The 11,569-nt window shown below is 42.9% G+C and overlaps 2 protein-coding genes across 2 annotated transcripts; one reads left to right on the top strand and one right to left on the bottom strand.

The window, feature by feature from the left end:
• Positions 1-296: 296 nt before the first annotated feature.
• On the bottom strand, positions 297-4,363 carry LOC311318300 (cofilin-2-like). The gene is made up of 4 exons (XM_084449590.1): positions 4,255-4,363; positions 2,518-2,828; positions 2,149-2,225; positions 297-2,052 (listed from the first exon to the last, which is right to left on the bottom strand). The coding sequence occupies exons 1-4, from the start codon at positions 4,255-4,257 to the stop codon at positions 1,940-1,942; spliced, it is 504 nt and encodes a 167-aa protein (XP_084305716.1). The 5' UTR covers positions 4,258-4,363; the 3' UTR covers positions 297-1,939.
• A 459-nt stretch (positions 4,364-4,822) lies between these two features.
• tmem223 (transmembrane protein 223) lies at positions 4,823-6,170 on the top strand (the record flags this gene model as incomplete). Its single annotated transcript, XM_084449480.1, has 3 exons — positions 4,823-5,068; positions 5,351-5,654; positions 5,872-6,170. Exons 1-3 carry the CDS (start codon positions 4,898-4,900, stop codon positions 6,168-6,170), a joined length of 774 nt encoding a protein of 257 aa, XP_084305606.1. The 5' UTR covers positions 4,823-4,897.
• Between the last annotated feature and the right edge of the window lie 5,399 nt (positions 6,171-11,569).

Here is an 11,569-nt window from a genome sequence, read left to right as displayed (position 1 = left end):
CATTCAGAAAGACATATCGCAAGATTATCCCACTCTCACGCCTCCCCTCATTGGTCAGGATATTCACCTGCACCTCTCCCTGCTGAGATCTGACGTCAACACGACACCATACAGCGCATCACTTAAAAAAATTAGTGATGCCCCTCCTGACGTAGGCCTACGTCTCCATGCAGCCTACACAATTATTTTTTATTTTAAAGTAGAGGTGAACTGTAGGTAAGTCATGCTTTAATGCAATGGGCCTTCACTGGCAGGTACACACAAATGTCAGAGATAAACTGGCACAGTAATTTAAGTGCATTTACTTTATTTTGACATGAGACAAAAAAACAAAACAAGATTCATCCACATCTCAAAGGCCTTTAACAACTGCAGCCTCTCAATTTTCTTCATACCCCTCACTTCAATCCCTGTTTAAGTTGCTGGGGAGCCAAATGAATGCATTCTCGGGCTGCTTGTGTTTAAGAAGTTCTCTCTGGAATTGTGGTGTTTGGATTTCAAGATGTGCAGAAAGCATGTTAAGCAAAAGATTAACTGAAACTACAAACATGCTCAACAACAAATTTGGCAATTAAGCTATCACCAGCAGATAATCCAAGGTGCACTATGCAACATTTAAACCTGTTTTTCCAAGGATACAAATGGTTGGACAGCCTATGACTTCAAAACACTTAGTTTAGAAACCAACTTTCTTCATAAATCCAAACAATCTTGGCAGGGACATTATGAGGTAGTGTGTAATGTTTCAACCTCAGAGGATACAGCACAGTCTCATGTGAAAGCCATGACTGCATTGGAGGAAAAGGACCAGTTGTAAACTAGGGACATGCTGCAGTTTGTACAGACAGAAGCTGGAGAGAATATACCAATACACAAGCCACTTATATAAGGTTCGAGTTAGGTTACTTTGTCAAGGAATTCGTATTTTTCAGTACAGATACATTTAACATGTAGAACTGATTGTATGGAAATGTTGCATAACGCACCTTTAAGAATACAAAAGTGTGCATGAATGGACAACAACACAGCATGTCAAAAGTCTGTTTTCCTTCATTTGATCAAGACACAGGGTGGAGTTCCAAAAACTAGGGATACCAGGTAAGCCAGCTAACTCTGAGGTTGAAGCTCGTTATTTGGAGAAATATACTTAAATGGTTTTTAGTGGTCAATTAGGCCAATCATCTGTCTTTTTAACTTCAATACAACTCATCCAGCTATCTGGAGTTCCTCATACAAGACACAAACAGTTAACCTGTGTGTAGATATATACAGTATATATCTCACTACATGGTGAATCACATTTTGTTTACATATAATTTCTGTATCAATGAAGAAAAACTGAGGACAGTCTTGGACATAGAACTTTGTCCATTTTGAATAATCATTAATCACAAATTCTTGTATTTTTTGTTCTTCATTTAGAGTGGTGTGATGAAATGGAATAACCACAACTTTGAACCATTAAATCGGCACATTTCATTAAGGAGAATTGTAGAGTGTTGGAATGGTTGATGTAATACTTCACATATTTTGTGATCATCACAAATTGCCATTTAAAGCAACTGTTCAGTATGTTTAATCTTGTACCAACAGGATTTAAAACATGTCTCATGTCGACATAACCAGAGCACTGAACATTGGATAGCAATGAGACCATAAGTATGAAGACCTGTTAAGGTATGGATACTATAGAGATAAGAGTTTAAATATACTGAACAATTGCTTTAAGAACTGGCTTTTGTGTTCTTCATATAGAGAAGTGCACTGAAATGGGGGAAATGCAGTTTAAACCATAAAATAAACCCTCAAGCCACTTTTGTTTCATCTTTAAGCCCCCTCACCCAAATCCCTCCCATTCTGGAATGAACAGCCAAACCCTTGGAATTTTATGTCTCGTAATTCTTCCTCTGCAGGACTCAGTTGAAGCCTTTGGCTGGATTTATACAGGACCGCCTTCAAGGGTGACCACAGATGAGCCTCCAAGTTTCTCTGCCAAGGTGCGCCTGTCTTTTATGTCGTCCAGACCATTGACTTGCCATTCATGCTTGATTCCTATAGTTGTTAAAATATCACAATTTAACATATCACAAGAATATTCAATGATCATTACATGCAAAATATTCTTATCCTAAAACTTTCTCCACTCACCTGTGAATTTCTTCTTAATGGCATCCTTGGAGCTGGCGTAGATCATTTTGCTTTTCAGGGGAGCATTTTCTGGTGCCCTAATTAGCAAATTGTTAAGAAAAAGACTAGGTGTGATTTTCACCACCACTACTAAAAATCTTGGAATATCGAAACACCATCAGAACTCCAGAAAATAAAAATAGTGTAGTGGAAGGATCCAACTAGATAAACAGAGATGACGCTTGCAAAGTAATTACAGAAAATATGTTTTAAAAATGAATACATGCTGAAATGAAGCACTTGCCAGTGTACGAATAAACTAACAAAATAATCGGTGAATACTAGTAACAATTAAGGTATGATCACTGATGATCAGTTCACTTCACTCACCAAAAGATGAAGACGAGGTCCTCTTTCTTGGTTTCCTTGGTCTCATAAGAGGCATCGTAAAGAGCGTAGCGGCAATCATCCGGAGGCAACATCTTGACAAAGTCCAGGTAGGGGTCCTGGACGGTGTCACCTACCTGGCCAAGGAGGATCTCCTTGCCCTCCTCCAGAATTATGTTCTTCTTGTCTGGGCTCAGGCAGAAAAGCACAGCCTTCTTCCTCTTCTTCTTCTCATCCTCGTTGGCTTGGGCCTTACGCACCTTCATCTCGTTGAAGACTTTGATAACGTCATCGGTCACTGTCACTCCGGAGGCCTAAAGACAGAGAATTAAGAATTATGGCTTGATCAAAGAGGTCAACAAGTTGAACAGAGGCAAGGAAACACAGACAAGGAGAGGGACCACCTTGAGAAATAGCACTTGTGTTCCTTTATTGCAATTCATACTAGCAATGGCTAGCTTGTCTTTACCCAGGTACACTGGTTCTTGACCTATGGTGGCATACAGTAGCTATAGCAATGGGTTTGTCACCGTTACCATGCCGTGGCTGTCTGTGGAAAGCTGGCCATCAGCAGTATGACAGAAATATTGTTCCTCTGTGGTAGCTTTGTGTTCGAGATTAAATTTTTATTTGGAAAGTAGCCCTAATGTGTTTTTATTCTGGAAGGAATACTTGATGTTGTGAAGACATTGTTATCTAGGCACTTCCGGTCCTCTACACTCCTGAAGAAGGGGAGTGACTTTGGTACCCAGTCCTTAAAAAAAAAAAAAAACTCTGCCAGCTACAACGTTAGGAGTTTGTGGCCAGTAAATTCAAGCGATCAATTGTTATATCACGTGTTTGTATGTCTAGTAGCCACTATTCTTTCAAATACTACTTTTTTAAAAACGTCTACATTGTTGAATTCAGACTCAATCTGGCTATTAGTAGCTATTATTAATAAATGGCACCCTTCCTTGCTTGTAAGGGTGGGGTCGGCCGTAACGAGCGGCGAGATTTTGGGATAGACACGCAGAGGGAGTGGACACATACTAGCTAGATAGCTAACTATCCGTCGTAGCAAGCTTAACCAATACGTAGGCAAGCTAGCTAGCTCCTATTCCAAGGGCCAGTTCAGATTAAGGATTCGCAACGGTTTCAAGGAAGTGTTCGAGAAACCGCTGCTGGCCACCGGTAGCTAGCTGCTAGACTGTTAGCTGACGTTAACTAACGTTACTGTAGTGTGAATGAGTGTGTGTGGGTAGCTAGCGGCAAAGCTAGCTAGCTAACGGTAAAACTAGCTCACTAGCTCCCATACCCTGTAGCTAGCTAGCGACCAGTATTATCCCACTGGCTAGCACTAGCTAGCTAACTTCAGGTGGCTAACGTTAGCTATCGAGTTAGCTAACACAGCTAGCTAAGGTGTCATTCACTCAAGCGAGCTTTACCAGACATATTTGGTACCAGTAACGATGCATTTTATCTGTCTATATAAATCTAGCCTACTATGCTAGCCAACATTACCTCACTCGTTATTTAATTGTGATGTTCTATAGGGCCTTAATAACGTAGCTAACGGCGTAGCTTAAGCTATTGGAAAACTAACGTTAGCTAACGTTCTCGTTACCTAAAGAAATGTTAATGGCCGGGCGACACTCGAGTTCATTCTCTTCAGATCTAGAGCAGGTTAGGCATACTTTTGAAAATATATATATAACGTTAGACAGATAACGTTATATCGAACATTTAACGCAACATTACCATGATTGGTTTTCTTGTGTATCACCGTCTGCAGTCCAGAATGAGATCTATAACGGTGCTGGCTCGTGCATGGAGGTATAGGGCTCGTGTACCACGGCCAGACTTGACAAGGAAGAACGGACCCGGCTGAAGAATTATGGGGCCTGTAGTTTTTTTTGTTCCGACCATATACTTCCTGAAGTCTCTCCACTCCAGCCGACTTCCAAATATGGGAACAAAAGCCTTGCCTCCCTCCCTTGTGGGCATTTATTCATGCATTTTATTATGACCAAGAAGACTAAAAAACAAGAATGCGAGGAATAAGTAAAAGACAATGAAACAAAAAGAGGGGAAACATACTGAAAAAAAAAATTCAGATGCCCGTGGACTGATTCGCGAAAATGTTGCTCCGCGGTTTGTCGCCGGCCAGATGGCACCTCATAGTTTTGTACCATTGCAGTGTCCGTAGTTGTATCCGTGAATTTATCTGACATGGCGACGGCTTCTTCAATGTGGCAGGTTCAAAGTTGGGACAAATAATGTGAAACATGACATTGAAACATTCCATAGGAAGTATGGAATTAATCTAGTGTATGAAAAGCAGAAGAAGACACAAACTGTTAAAAGTTTAACGGTTACAACGAAACAAACCTCTAGCAGAAGAATGGGCTTTCAGCGTTTGTTAAATATCTCCAGCCTTGCACGCCCAAATTTCCTGTCAAATTTGCGCGGCTTGCAGACTGTTAGTGGTAGTGAAGTGAAATTTAGAGCGTTGTATGAAACAACATCTACCTGCATTGGGGGAAGACGTGGGATCCGTCACCTTTACAACTTGGTGAGTGTAACATTTTTGGAAGGTGCACATAGCCTACACATCATAATGGCACGCATACACATTGTACACAAAACACACTTTGTATTTTGTAGGCTATCCTGTCTAGTCCACGCCCTGTCTAATGTTGTCAATCCATCAGTGTTATGCAACAACTGACCAGAACAAATTCATGTGTAAAAAAACAAAAAACTACCTGGCTATAAAATTGATTCTGATTTTGATTAGGCTAATTCTGATCTCAAAAGACGAGTTTTAACTCAATCTTTCTGAATTCTCTTTAAGCCCTGCAAACAGCAACCTGCTTCTCGACCGTTTTCCACGCTGACAGCTGTGACTAAAGATGTTGTTCTGTTTGAACATGACCGGACAAAGTTCTTTCGGCTCTTAGCAGTCTTCTGCGGCGGGCAGATTATTTTCTGGACATACCTGGCCAACTTCGCTTTCACTGGCCTACGAGATACGGATAGAAATACCTTGGGTGGAAGAAAAGTGGCTACCACTGGTTTGGCAGGCCTTTGGGGTTTCGAAATGAATTTGGGATCTGTTGCCTGGAGATACGGGTTCACATTGGCCTGTCTTGCTATTGGTAAGTTTTAGGGCTGGAGCTCTTTACAGCTAAACCATGTAAAGGTGTCACAGCTCTTAATTTCTCCTAGGCCACACAAGAAAAAAAAAGGTTTTCGTTCCATGATGCACTAAATAAAATGTTTCCCTAACTGATTTATAAATAATTATTCCAGTCTCCCTGGTATACTGGATTGTGGTAGTTATTTATTCTCTCTCTCTCTCTGTCATTTTATCAGGAGGAGGAATTGCTTTACTTGGCGCCCTGTTCTGTCGCAGATCTGTCAGTCAGGTGATTTTGCACAAGGGGGGCAGGATGGTCACCATCTGCACACAGTCACCCCTGGGACCTGACAAAGGCAGAAGATTAACCATACCCTTGTCTTCAGTAGCCTGCCATGCCCACAGACATGAGTCACCCTCCTTCATTCCCCTCCGAGTAAAAGGCCACAAGTTCTATTTTCTTTTGGATAAAGAAGGGGCACTGAACAATCCCAAACTGTTTGATGTTACTGTTGGGGCATACCGGCCAATCTAAGGTGCCTTATGCAACCGTACCTGCCAGTGCAATGATACATTGTGAAATTATTAATCAAGAGTGTATTCACATTTTGTTAAAAAAAAAAATCGAATTGTTTACATTGAGCTTGACATATATTGTTGGACATTATTATGAGTCTGTAGAATTCACATATATAAAAAGATATTAACTGCCACTTGCTATTTTATTTCAAGCTTCCTTCTTCAGCATATCACATTTCAGTTATTCTGAGATGAACTTGAAATGGTCTCCCACAAGAGACAGACGACAGAGATGATCCTTTGTGTGACATAACATGGCTTGAGTGTCCAGTCCACCATTTAGATTCTGAAGAGAGGGTGCACATGGATCAAATCTTAGTCAGTCACACAGATAAATTAGACAAGATCTTGTGTGTTTTATTGTCAGACATTATATGATACAAAAGTAGTAATAATTTGATTGCTAGTAAGATGGAACTATCTTGTGAACTGAACATGTTTTCAACATTTAAACCATCTGGCTGGGCTATTTCAGCACCATGGACAGCTGAATTTGACACGTCAATGGGCAACAGTCAAACTCGAATGCTCGCCTACCGTTCAGCAGTAGGTGGCAGTGAAGTGCTGTCGCACGATCTGCTGTCAAACACATAAATGAGCAAATCTCTATCTGTTTCCATTTTCCTTGGACACGTTGACCTGACAACATACATATTTGGCAGGGGTCCCAGGTAAACAGTGACAAGACAGATTTTGTCCAGTAGCTCCCAGAAAGCAAGCATACGTTGGCCCAACGCCGGCAAAGGTTGGCACAGTTGCCAGTTAAACCAATGTTGGCATCACCTCTGAAAATTAGGTTGGCATTGGGTTGTATTATTGAGGTTGGTGATGCATCTTGTTGTCTTTTATTATTGTCCTTATTTCAGCTCTGCGTTGTGTTTTTTGTTTCCAATAAAAGACGGCCCCCCAATCTCACTCAATACCACACAGTCCAGTGTCTCCTTTTCAGGTGTATTCCAAATGAATCTCTCCAACACGGGATTTGAGCCTCAGCAAAAGCGGTTTATTCCAGAAGGTTTTACATACAAAAGACGATGGCATGCCTAATGTACAGTTGACCTCTGTATGCTGTCTGAACCCAAATCAAAGCATTGGTCTCGTTGCAACATTTTTATGTGGTTTGAGTGTCCCCCCCCTTCCTCGTCTCTTCTCCGATAAGACTGTCTCTGGTCTCTTCTGTGGCCTTGTTTTGTCCCATTAACCTACGCCGCCTCGGCGCCCAGGGGCCTCATTTATCAAAGAGCGTGTAAATTCCGGTGTAAAAGAGGGCGTACGACGAAAACGAGGAAAATGCGAAAAGTAGCGTACGACGAGAATATTTACACGCTTTTCGGATCTATCAAAAATGGCGTACACGCTGCTGCGCCAAATTCACCACAGAAAATCCGACGGTGTCGGAGAAGAGAGCGTACGCGCACGCGCCCTGTGTTCCGCCCTCTCCACGCCCAAATTCAACCATATATGGTCAAAACTATGACAGCGCACAACGTGGATACCCCGGAAGGAACCGACATAATATAGCGTGGAGCATAGGAAAGACAAATACGTTTATGGAAAAACGCGGAAAGAAGAGAAACTTTTCGGAGACAGAGGTGCATGTGCTTGTTGGTGAGGTCCATGCGAGGAAAGAAAATCATCTTCGGAAGGTAAGCTATTTGTACGAGCCTACATTTGTCTGATTGCTCCTACAGTGTAGGTAGCCTGCTGTACGTTTCGTGCATCCTGTATTTGGCGTACACGGACATGCTGTATTATGTGGCTGTGAGGAAAGCAAACATTCCACACATTCTGTGGTAGGATATGATTGATTTATGACCAACACAGGGAACGATAACACAGATGACCACTTCATAATGTTAGACCACATTAAACATTTTCCCCTCTGGGAAATTAAGACTCATCTAAATCACCCGGTAAATCACACTTAAGCATTTATTTGGCTGCCAACAGAAAAACATATCAATTGAATATGGCTACACAATAAAATGTTTAATGCATAATCAAGTTAACAGACAAACTCAAAGAAAATGACTGAAATTGTTTCTCCAGATTCTGACGTGGGGTGGGACTCAGAGGAGGGGGAGTCTGCAGTGGTCCTTGACCTGACGGTCGTGCCCCCGCCGGTTGCAGCCTCTACATCCAGCGCCACGACCTCCAGTGCCTCCACCTCCAGCACACCGGCCTCCACCTCCAGTGCCATCTCCAGCGCCTCCGTCTCCGTCTCCACCGCCCACGCCTCCACCTCCGGCTGCCAGCGTCCCTGCCTCAAGGGTCCCTGAGGGCTGGGCTTCCTCTCAGACGCTGTGCTGGAGGCTCATGACCCTAGAGGCCCAGAGGGAAATGGCAGAAGGGATTGGGGCAGTTGTGGGGCAGTTGTGCAGCAGTTGGTGGAGGTCACCACACTACACCACCAGAGCCAACAGGACATCCTCACTGCACTTCATTCCCTCACACATGCTGTCACGGACCTCACACTGTCACTCACTACCACACTCACGGACCTCACACAGTCACTCACTACCACACTCAAGGACCTCACACAGTCACTCACTACCACACTCACGGACCTCACACATTCACTCACAAACGCACTCACACACCTCACACAGTCACCCACCAACAGACAATAAAATGGTAGAAATGTGAACCTTACTTGTTTGTGTCTTCATAGCTGGCGCATGACCTCAGTGTGGGCCCTTTGGCCCCGCTGGTAAACCTCATGACGGGGAGGGGGCTGAGGGCTTGGGTCCTCATTTTGTGGTGGGGTCTTGACTGGTTCTTATTCTTATCAGCTTTGAATATATATCTTGGCAAACATAACACAGGATGATGTACAAGGAGGGGCCAGATACCTAGTGAAAGTACTATTGGTTGCTAGTAAAAAGACAATAACGAGGGCTTGGTATAAGGTGGAACCCCCAACCAAGGAGCAGTGGCTGGGTGTTGTGGAGGAGATTTATGTTATGGAGAAGTTCACACATGCATTGAGGATGCAGGAAGGAAAGTTTGAAGGGAGATGGGAAAAATCGATGGATTATAGAAGGAAGTGTGATGATACCACTAATATTGAAATTGTAATATTTGAGTAAGAGAAAAAAGCTGCATTGATGGAAGTACCCATACGCTGTTATTGTTAGTTTGTATGTTTTATTGTATTGTCGTTGTATGGATGGAAAATGCAAATAAAGATTAAAGTAAAAAAGAAAAATAATATGTATCTTGGCAATGCACACACCAACAAGCCAGCCGTCACGCGTAGCGCCTGCCTCCAGTCTAGCCCCTACCCTGCTGTGCGCCAAGATGAATGAGTCATGCGTGGGGCCAGGCCACCGTGCCACTACACTTGTGATGAGCATGTCGGCGTCACATATGATTTGGGTATTTATAGTGTGCACATTTTTGCGATTCACATAGACGTATTGTTGAGATGTGCCCTCAAATTATTAATGTTTATTCGTTTTGGTTGAGTTATTTATGATGGGCAAACTTAATGTTCTGTTGATTGATTGCTTTAGTTTTTGTAGTGATGCACTGATTGACTAATGACAGCCACTGTGTGTTTTCTGGGCGTGGTCAATAAAGGTCTCCCTCACCACAGTTAACTGACCTGATCAGCTGTGCGTGAGGTGAGCAGTGACAAGTAGCAGCACGTCTCCCTCGTGTCCTACTTTATTTTCCTATCGAGTTCTTCCGTCAGTTCGGTGCTTATTTTATTATTGGGTTCAGAATGCAGTGCTGTAGCCTATACTGCTAACACGTATTCATTCACTGATGGTGCCCTTATCAATATGTGGGTGCAGTCGCCATCGCCGTCACCTCTTTGAAGTTCTATCTCGGCCAGTAGCCTAGGCCGAGTAGGGCCGGATTCATTTTGGCTCGCATTACGCACAGGAGGACTGTCATATGCTTACCAAACAGCAAACAGGTCCACATGATCACATATTAATAACAATCTAATTGGTAAATTATTGCCGTTTGATGGAGTGCCTGCATTAGGTGTGTGAGGACATATTGCGCATAGGTTAAGTTTGGGGAACAAATCCATATCGGACCATTAATGAGCCGGTTAGAGGACACGATCTTGCATTGCGATAGATGTTTGTTCTGAATTGGGCTATTAGCCTACATGATTGTGCGTTCATAAACTCTCGCTCTTCCTCTCTCCATCAAACATTGTAATTCACCGACGCACCACCTGCGTCGCCAGTTCCCCCTGTGTTCAAAAAGTGTGTAAAAACCCGTCTAAATCGGTACGCCGAGTTGAGTGGTGTCGTACAAAAGCGCGTAGAAAGGCGACTAAATATCCGCCCTTTTTGCTTGATAGATCGCGCTGTGTGTGGGGGGAGGGCGTACGCCTGAAATCGCGGAAAAGACTGTGTAAAAGAAGGAGTAGGCCTACCTCAATGATAAATGAGGCCCCTGGTGGCAACGGGTGTAGCGCATCCGTTCGTTGCCAAGATGCGCGCGCATTTTGTTGTTGTAAAGGGGTCTATAAAGTGGATATAATGGAAATTCCGTGTAGGCATAGTAGGCTACACAATGTTGGGCTCTGTACTGTTATGGCTCTTTTTCTTCCTGCTCTTCTTATTCCTGGTCAGGGACCGCAGACCCAAAGGCTTTCCTCCTGGACCGCGTCCTCTGCCTGTGTTTGGCGGCCTTTTGCAGCTGAATCCCACGAACCCACTAAAAGACATTGAGAGGGTGAGAACTTCTTTCTTCTGAAATAGGTGTAGGCTATACCTATTCTAGCCTTCACCTTAGGTTTGTTTGTTTCATATAGCCCAAGATTCAGGCTTCCAAGAGTTCACAAAATATAAAACGGAGTTTTAAATTTAAATTAAATTAAAAGGACTTGCATGAAGTGGACAGAACAAATGATTGAAAAAGGCTTTGCCCGTCCTATTGTGACTATCTGATTTGATTACAATTGTGAAGGATAGTTGTTACGTCGGGCTGTGTCTGTAAATGCCTAAATGTAGGCCTATTAGTCGGCCGTGCGCATAACAGATATGGGGCATAACACGTGAGGCAGGTAGCCTATATCTATAACAGCGCCCACAAGGTGGGGCTGTTGGCTACATCATAAGACACCCTGCAACATCTCCCTTCCTTTAGTAAAGTATCAATACAAAAAGAGCAACATTTGCTCTTAACCATTTGAACACTAATTCTCCCATCCCAATATCAAATAGTGCACCTAAACAGAGACAAACAATTAATCACTAGCAACCAGAACATTACCAGCAATTGTATAAAAATAACAGCATCAGAGCACATAATCACAGTTTTCTTTACTCTTTTTTTTTTTTCTTTTTGTTTCCCACATCACTCCTGTGTCTGTATACGTGTGTGTGT

The sequence above is a fragment of the Borostomias antarcticus genome (genome assembly GCF_949987555.1).
Source record: "Borostomias antarcticus genome assembly, chromosome: 15".
Lineage (NCBI taxonomy): Eukaryota > Metazoa > Chordata > Actinopteri > Stomiiformes > Stomiidae > Borostomias > Borostomias antarcticus.
Note: the sequence above shows the minus strand (reverse complement) of the source record. Positions and strands in the feature narration are given on the sequence as shown.

What these genes read in the sequence shown, in the direction of transcription:
- LOC311318300 (XM_084449590.1), bottom strand. An exon ending in GACCTCGTCTTCATCTTTTG is followed by an intron (nt 2,226 to 2,517) that starts GTGAGTGAAGTG and finishes TTTGCTAATTAG; the next exon opens with GGCACCAGAAAATGCTCCCC. An exon ending in CATTAAGAAGAAATTCACAG is followed by an intron (nt 2,053 to 2,148) that starts GTGAGTGGAGAA and finishes TAACAACTATAG; the next exon opens with GAATCAAGCATGAATGGCAA.